Genomic DNA, 8,438 nt, shown 5'->3' on the forward strand with positions numbered 1-8,438 from the left:
TTATCTGGTCTACCTGAATTTAGGGGTGTAAGTTACCGAACCGAACCAAAATTTACTGCAAAACTGAACCAAAATTTACTACAACTGAATAAAAAATCGAAAAAATCGATTTTTTTGTTTTTTTCGAATCAAACCGAATCGATAACACCTCTACCTGAACTTTATCCGAGATATAGTTCAGAATTATTTCAAAGTACTGAGAAAAAAATATTTTTTATTGTAGAACGAACACTTTCAAGTTTCAAAAAACACTCTAATACTTAAGTTAATGTTTGTTTAATGGTATTCTCCAGTTGTTGAAATTGACGAATAAATTAATCACTCAACCAATTCAAATTGATTATAACTTATTTATAATTATCATAATATATATATAATATGTTGTAATCAACAATGTCATAAATAAAATAACCATACTATAGGTTATATATTAGTTATTCCAAATTATAACGGATGGATCAAACTAAATAATAAATAGTTCTTTAATTTTGTATAATTTTAATGCAGCATGCTAAAAGAACAGGTAAATATATAGTAATTTATGAAATATTCTCTTAGCCAATTAGTTTGTGAAAATTCGCAGCTGCTTTTCTATGTTCCACTTCCATGAAATTATTATTACCACTTTATTTTTCTCTATCTAGAGCAAAAATATTTGTCACTACTTTAACACAAGGTTAAGATCATTGTCTATCCCTTTTTAATTAATTGTTAGTTTTGATGCGTTCATCATTATCACAACAGGACCACTACTTATTATATAAGATGTAACTACTTTTTAATTATATTCAAAAACTTTGATAAATTAGCCTGCTCCATTATTTAAGATTCGTGGAAATGAAAAGCTCTTATATTTCCCTAAAAGGAACAAGTTCACATTTAAGTAATCCAGCAAATCACCACCTTTGACCGCATTTGATGGCAAATTTTCTAAAGTTTAAATACGTACCAATCTTTTCAATAAATCCCGGTTGATTACTTTGAAAAACGAAAACAGCTTTTGGATCAGTACTAGCTACTAGCTACCTTCTTTTTATCATCTTTTTATTATAGTTAAAAATAATCATTTTAGCATATCAAGATATTTTTGAGAACTTTTTAATTTTAATATGGAGGGAGGGTTGGTGTATAGCAGAGTTACGAAGGTATATGGTGTTTTAACAGGGTATGAGGAGGTATTGAAAATTTTGGGTTCGATTTGTGTACTGACAGAAAATCCTGGGTCCGATTTGTGTAAATCCTGGATCCGATTTGTGTACCGGCAGAAAACTCTCGGTCCGATTTATGTAAATATTGGGTCCGATTTGTGTATTGGCAAAAAATTCTGGGTCTAATTTCTTCTCACTAAAACAAAAAAATTGAAAACCGTCACAATTGTGTATATCTCCCCAATACTTCATAACTCAGTATAACTCATATATTAATCTCATATAAAAAAAAATAGCCTATTTTTGAACCTCAATAATTGTTAAATTATAAAAACTTTTCTTCATAATACATTTATTGATAAATATTGAGCAAAAAATCTATGAAGATTAATTATTTGACAATTGAAAATAAATACTCGTATTTTCTTAATTATATTATTATCACTGTCATATAATAAAGCTACTTTAATTTCTCACTAAATATATATATCACTTATGTATATAATACATGATATTATTAATATGGTGGACCAAGTTGCAAGAAGAGCACAAACTTTTTTAGTCATAAAGGTTAAAACAAAATTCAATTTTGAACAACATATATTATATATATATTATAGATGGCTAGCCCCTTGGCCACCCTTGTCTTCTATACTTAATTAATGTATATATCTCCTTTAATAATGTAAACACTTTTCACATAAAATCATTCAAAACCTTACGAATGCATGCAATATATATATACATATATCCAATAATAGAAACAGACTTTTCTTATGTATAGTCTTAATTTATTAAGTAAAATATTTTCTATTTAGGAAAAGAAAATGAAAAAGAACAATCAACCTTGAATGATGACCCTTGAAACGTTTATTTACTTATTAATGATGTCTATAGAGTACATTACAGCTGTAATATTATTGAAGCTTCAATTTAATTGATTAAGTGATCCATAATGGAAGAGGATTATGTTAATCATTCACCTCTTGGAAATACAGTCCTGTCCTCTATCATTAACCCCTCTTCTTATCGCCTTTTTCTTTCTTAATTACCATTCTCAATAAGGACAAAACTGAAAAGCTAAAATATTTGCAAATTTATAGTGTTGTTGTTACTAAAAAATGTAACTTTTTTTTTATAGTTGTTACAGTAAGATCTCGACTCCAATAAAAAAATTAATACGAGTAACAATCATAAAAATAACAACAAAAACATACATAACACATATTTTTTATTAATTTTTTATTTTTACTTACCTTAACTTGTCATACACATTAAAATATCAAATATTAATTACACAATAATTTTTTCGACATACTATCAAGATCACTGTAAATTAAAATTTTTATCATTCTTCACACATAAAAAACACTTATTCATTCCTACCATATTTCTTTAATAACCAAGTAACACTTATGCATTCAATAGAAGAAATAATATAGATCACATGCATATACAACACTAGAAGAAATATTTTTCTAACCCTAACAAATTAATTAACAATACATAGGTATTTCATCCATGAGCACAAAAATTACCTAAGTTTGAACATGTGTGATAGGGAAGATGTAAGGGCATAAGAGAAGAGGAGCGAGGGGGGTCCGAAGAGAATGCATGGATGACACGTGTACAAGGGAGGGCCATGGGAAGAGAAAGGGAAAAAGAAGGATCCATTAAAAGGCATACAAGTGTTGCAGAGAAGGCACTGCAGCTTTTAGCTCTTTCCCCACAAAACCCTAACTCGCTTCTTCCATGCCCCACAATCTCTGTACATCTCCCTACCTAAAGACATATTGTCATTTGTCAATAAACAAAAAAATATAGGTTTAATTATTCTGCTGGTATCTATAGTTCGTAAAATTTTCAATTAGGTCCCTATACTTTTTTTTTCTTTTAATTGAGTCATTACACTAAATTTTTTTTTAATTGGGTCCCTACACTTTTTTTCCTTTTATTTATATCCATGTACCAATTCTTTTTTTTTTTACTTAGGTCCCTATAAAATTAAGCCAATTACTACTAAGAGAGACTTAATTGAAAAAAAATTAGTGAAGGGACTCAATTAAAAAAAAAAAGTATAGAAACCTAATTGAAAATTTCACAAAACTATAGAGACCAACAGAGTAATCAAATCAAAAATATATCATTTTGCCCTTAAAATTTTAAGAAATATTTTAAAATTCAATCTCAATTTTACTAATATCTAAGAAAATAAACGGCAAGCCTTCCTTCTCTGAATACAATACTTTTGATGTAACATCTTGTAACCTACTAGGGATGCCTAAAAGATCATAGGCTCTACACCCTATTAAATCAAGATTCCCTTATAGTAACTCTCTCTCTCTTCTCTTTTCTTTTTCAGTTTATATATATAGATAGAATCCCAAAACTGATCTTGTTCCCCTCATTGCCTTAGACAGCATCATATTCATAATAATGGGGCATCACTCTTGCTGCAACAAGCAGAAGGTCAAAAGAGGCCTTTGGTCACCAGAAGAAGATGAAAAACTCATCAACTACATCACCACCTATGGCCATGGTTGTTGGAGCTCTGTCCCTAAACTTGCAGGTACCAATAACTTCACCTCTCTCTTCATCATTCTCTTTATACTTTCTCATTTCATTTCATGTATAGGGTTGCAGAGGTGTGGAAAGAGTTGCAGATTAAGATGGATTAATTATCTCAGACCTGATTTGAAACGTGGAAGCTTCTCTCCTCAAGAAGCAGCTCTCATTATTGACCTCCATAGCATTCTAGGCAACAGGTATGGTATCCCATACTTCATATTCTCAAACCCCATCAAATCAAAAACCTTTCTTTTTATGTGTATATCAACTTGTTCTTCAGGTGGGCTCAGATTGCAAAACACCTACCTGGAAGAACAGATAATGAGGTGAAAAACTTTTGGAATTCAAGCATAAAGAAGAAGCTTCTTTCCCATGATGTTCTTGTTCCTTCTTTGGCCACATTTTCTGATCATCATATCCATCATCATCATCATCATGGCCTTATTGCCAATAATAATAATGGTTCTTCCTTAGAAACTTTCTTCCCTGAAAACCCTATCCTAAACCCTCATCAGCTATACCTTCCAATAATCCCATCATCAATCCTTCAAGCTTTTGATCAACAAAATGTTATTGATATCAAGCAGCAGCAGCTTGATAACAATAACATTAATTATAACAATAATGGCAACAACTTCCATCACCATATTCAAATGCCTACTGCAGAAACAGTAGTAGTACCATCCATGAATACTACTGTTAATCCATCATCATCTTTGTATGAAGATACTTGGTCATCATCATCATTTGGATGTGTGCTACCTCTTCAAGAAGATCATCAGATTTCCAAAAATAGTAGTGATCATGATATTGCCATCACTGCTGCCACCCCATCAAACTATATTATTGATAAACTCATCATCAATAATCCAGTTAGTACTACATGGCAGCAGCATTTTGATCTTCATCACTTGATGGAACCAGTTGTCCCAAAAATCTGTGATATTAATAACACCAACATCATTGAGGATTATATTTGTGGCTTACCATATTCACCTGCTTCATCATCACAACAAGATCCTCTTGCTAGAATCCACTGTTACACTACTACTACTACTACTACTACACCTGCTTCTGCTTCTGCTGCTGCTATTTGTCCACAAGATCAAGCAACTCTTCTGGCTGCAAATCATCATCAATTGGAACAACAACAACAACACATTGATAATAATAATAATAATAATCCCCTCATCATTCCATCATCATTGCCATCATCAACATCTTCTTCATCAGCATCACTCTATCAAGCAGATCACATTTAGTATCATCATTTTCCTTCTAGTAGCTTTGATTAATTAATTAATTAAGCAAGCTTATTATTATTATTATGTGTACATATAATTGAGCAAGTAATAGTAGTAGTAGTAGTAGTAGTAGTAGTGATGATGAGGTAAATTAGTTCCATGCATACATTATTTTAAGGTCAAAAAAGAAAAAAGAGATGTGATGCATTTAATAAATATTAGAGGCAGGGGAGAGAGTATATAGATAGATAGATAGAGGGAGTGTCTCTATCTGTCAATGGTAAACATGAGTGATGCTAGTTTTGAGGGTCTTCCATTATAAGTGATGTGCTTGCTTTGAAACTGCCATAAATATATGTTGAGGTCCTTTCAGAATTCACATGTTTGTCGCCTAAAAGTAAGTACTCTCTCTCTATAAATATATATTTATTTTTACTTCTAAATATGCGTATAATTATTATTATTATTATGATTCACTTCTATAGTGTATGTTGTTGTATACCAATCATATGAGTCTAGTTGTGAACTACTTTAAAGTTGACATATTGTTTCATTGCTCTCTCTTTCTTTCTTTCTTTCTTTCTGATATTTATGATATGGATGATGACGTCAAAACAAAGACAAAAGCCGTACACATGCCATGGTCAACTTGTTGGTACTTGAGAGAGAGAGAGAGAAATAGTTGATAAGGCCAAAGTCATGACCTAAAATATGACCTAGCTAGGTAGGGTGTTTTGGCGTTTATATGAAATATATAGCACCATATATATGTATATATTTTATTATGATTTCATCAAGATGAATTTAAACATGTTTGATTAATTGTAGTGATGGATTATTGGAGACAAATTTTGCAAATAAATCAAGAGATTATTCCTTTATTGTCGTTGGTATACCTAAGGTCATGCATTGAAATAAGTACAAAAAACATGTCTGAGTGTGTTTGAATTATTATGGTACTCTAAAAGCTAAAGCTCATTCAGTCTTTACCTTGAGTGGTGATGACATTATTTGCTTTACCCGGGAAATTAAATTAGCTAGAGATGTTGCTTATAAATTGGTTGAACTTTTGGAAAAGAATGGAGATAGAGAATAAAAAGTCACTTCTAGTCTTTTTGATGGAAAAAGGGAGAATAGAATAGAAAGAAGGGGAAAAGAGGATTACTGATTTAAAAAAGTGTATCACTTTGTATTTTCTTTTTACTAATAACTACATGTATAATTTATAACAAGGACAGAGATTAAACTTATATATCTTATACAATTAATTCTTAGTTTTAGTAACTTTGCTAAAACAAAAAATTATAACAAAAAACAAGAACTCTATAATTTTTTTTTACTTGTATCTCAACTATGAATATTATGAGACATTGCAAATATTTCACTTACTCGTCGTTATATAAAAGAGCAAGAGCCTTAAGAAATAATGAACCTGTTCCCTTTCAAGGAAATGATTTATAAATAATAAAAATTCACCTACATTAATTTTCATATAAATAAAATTGATAGTTAAAAAATTATTAAATAATGATTTAATTAAATATATCAAATATATAATAAATCTCAACTATCAACACATATTGTATCTACAAAGAGTTTGAATTCTTGCATGTAATACATGTAACCTGACTTGACGATATTATTCTATAGAAAAAGTATAGTTATCAACATATTATTTGTCAATTTATTGCCAACAATAATTAATTATTAAATTTTAAACACATATATAAAGAGACACATCCAAAAAATATATCTATAAAAATATTTTTATTAAACACAGCCATAAGAAAAGACATTTTTATTAAACACATCTACAAAAGACACTTCCATTAAACATAGTTATAAATAAGAGTTAGCAGAAGTTGGCAGAAATTCTGTTGATAACGTAGCGGGATTGTATTCTATATGCTTAGGAATAAAAGAATCAATACAAGAAAAAAAATTATTATTTACATAAAAATATCTTCATACAAAAAAATAACTAAAATATTATCATATATTATGTTTCTGTGTTTTAAACTTTAAAATAGTCTATAATATTCTTCCATATAGTGGATTCCACTATGATCACAACAATAAATTAAACCCAAAGGGAAAAGAAATAAAATGTTAACAGTACTATTTCTTTTTGCTTAGATATTAATTACTAAGTTTACTCATTTTGAAAAGTAATTAAAGTCTCTCTGTTGTTGTGTAATTTCCATCAACAAATTTCACATTATTCTCATATATAGTAGTGCCTCGCTAAGATAAACAAAAAAAAAGGGGGGGGATGAAAACCATTATTTCCAAGTATAATTAATTATGATTTTGGTGACAAAAGAAATCTTCTGGAAAGAATCTAAGCTAGGGAGACACAACCTCTTTTAATGATAACAAGTTGATTTTTATGTTTGGATTAATGTCAAATTTTGTTAGCCACTGAGCAGTGATTAATGTGAAGCTCAATCATTCATGCTGAAAATTAATTAAAATTAAATAAAAAAGAGGCAAAGAGAAGGTTGAGCATGAAGGCGAGTCGGCACCGCGTAAGCTCTATAATTTGATGGGTCCATAATAACTTTGTCTAGTGGACTCACTTCTTTTCTAATTATTGTTATTATTTTGAATTATTCCAATCAATTTCTCATAGCTCCAGAATCAAATAAATCAATGAAACTTTTCTCTTTAATTATGGGCCATCTTCATAGAATCATTTCATTTTTTTACTTCACAGGGAATTGAATTCAGCAACGAATTAGAAAGGTGAGTAAGATGAGCAAAAGAAATCTTTTCACTCTCATCGATTAATATCATTAACTTCTTTTGTTTTGCCATATCTATGATCTATCCATCAGTGACGCTTTAATTTTTCTGAAAATTTATTGGGGACCCCTTTGATTCCCCTATTATTATTATTATTGTTAGTGTTATCTCACTTTTTTCTAAATCAATATTCAAAGCTTTAATTTGTAGGAAGAAGATGATAGAGCATACAGTACAAGGTTATTAATATATAATCTGAAATTTCTTATACACATATATCCATGTAGTTTTATACGCGTATTTAATTACACGTAATATTATATCAGTAAAAATAACTACATTTTATATTAATAGTACGAATAATTATAAAAAAATACACATATAATTATAGTACTGTATAAAATACTTTACTCTATTAATACATCCAAATTAAACTTCTAAACAAATTGCAACAATCTTGGCTTATAATACTATACATACATCAATTCACTAAACTAGATTGGATGAAATATTTATTTATTTATTTGCAAATGAAAGAATTGGCACACAAGTAGATAGAGATTATGGGAGTGTGTTGGATTGGGCGGTGCCATAAAGTGCGGTGAGATTGAAATCCTTTTTATCTGCAAAAGACAGTGACAGTTAGAAGAAGAATAATAAGCTGCAATGCTATAATAGGTTTGCATTATATACTTCTATTCTATGTGTTTATTGGATGCAACATTAAGCCGCC

The 8,438-nt window shown here is 29.6% G+C and overlaps 1 protein-coding gene across 2 annotated transcripts; it reads left to right on the plus strand.

Annotated features, from left to right (window-relative positions):
- LOC107613574 (transcription factor MYB26-like) lies at positions 3,518 to 5,357 on the plus strand. Of its 2 annotated transcripts, XM_016315647.2 has the most exons (3): positions 3,522 to 3,717; positions 3,784 to 3,913; positions 3,997 to 5,357. In XM_016315647.2, the coding sequence occupies exons 1-3, from the start codon at positions 3,585 to 3,587 to the stop codon at positions 4,976 to 4,978; spliced, it is 1,245 nt and encodes a 414-aa protein (XP_016171133.1). In that variant the 5' UTR covers positions 3,522 to 3,584; the 3' UTR covers positions 4,979 to 5,357. The 2 variants fall into 2 exon arrangements, with proteins under 2 accessions (XP_016171132.1, XP_016171133.1); XM_016315646.2 differs by having other exon boundaries at positions 3,518 to 3,913.

The sequence above is a fragment of the Arachis ipaensis genome, chromosome B08, assembly GCF_000816755.2.
Source record: "Arachis ipaensis cultivar K30076 chromosome B08, Araip1.1, whole genome shotgun sequence".
Taxonomy (NCBI): Eukaryota; Viridiplantae; Streptophyta; class Magnoliopsida; order Fabales; family Fabaceae; genus Arachis; species Arachis ipaensis.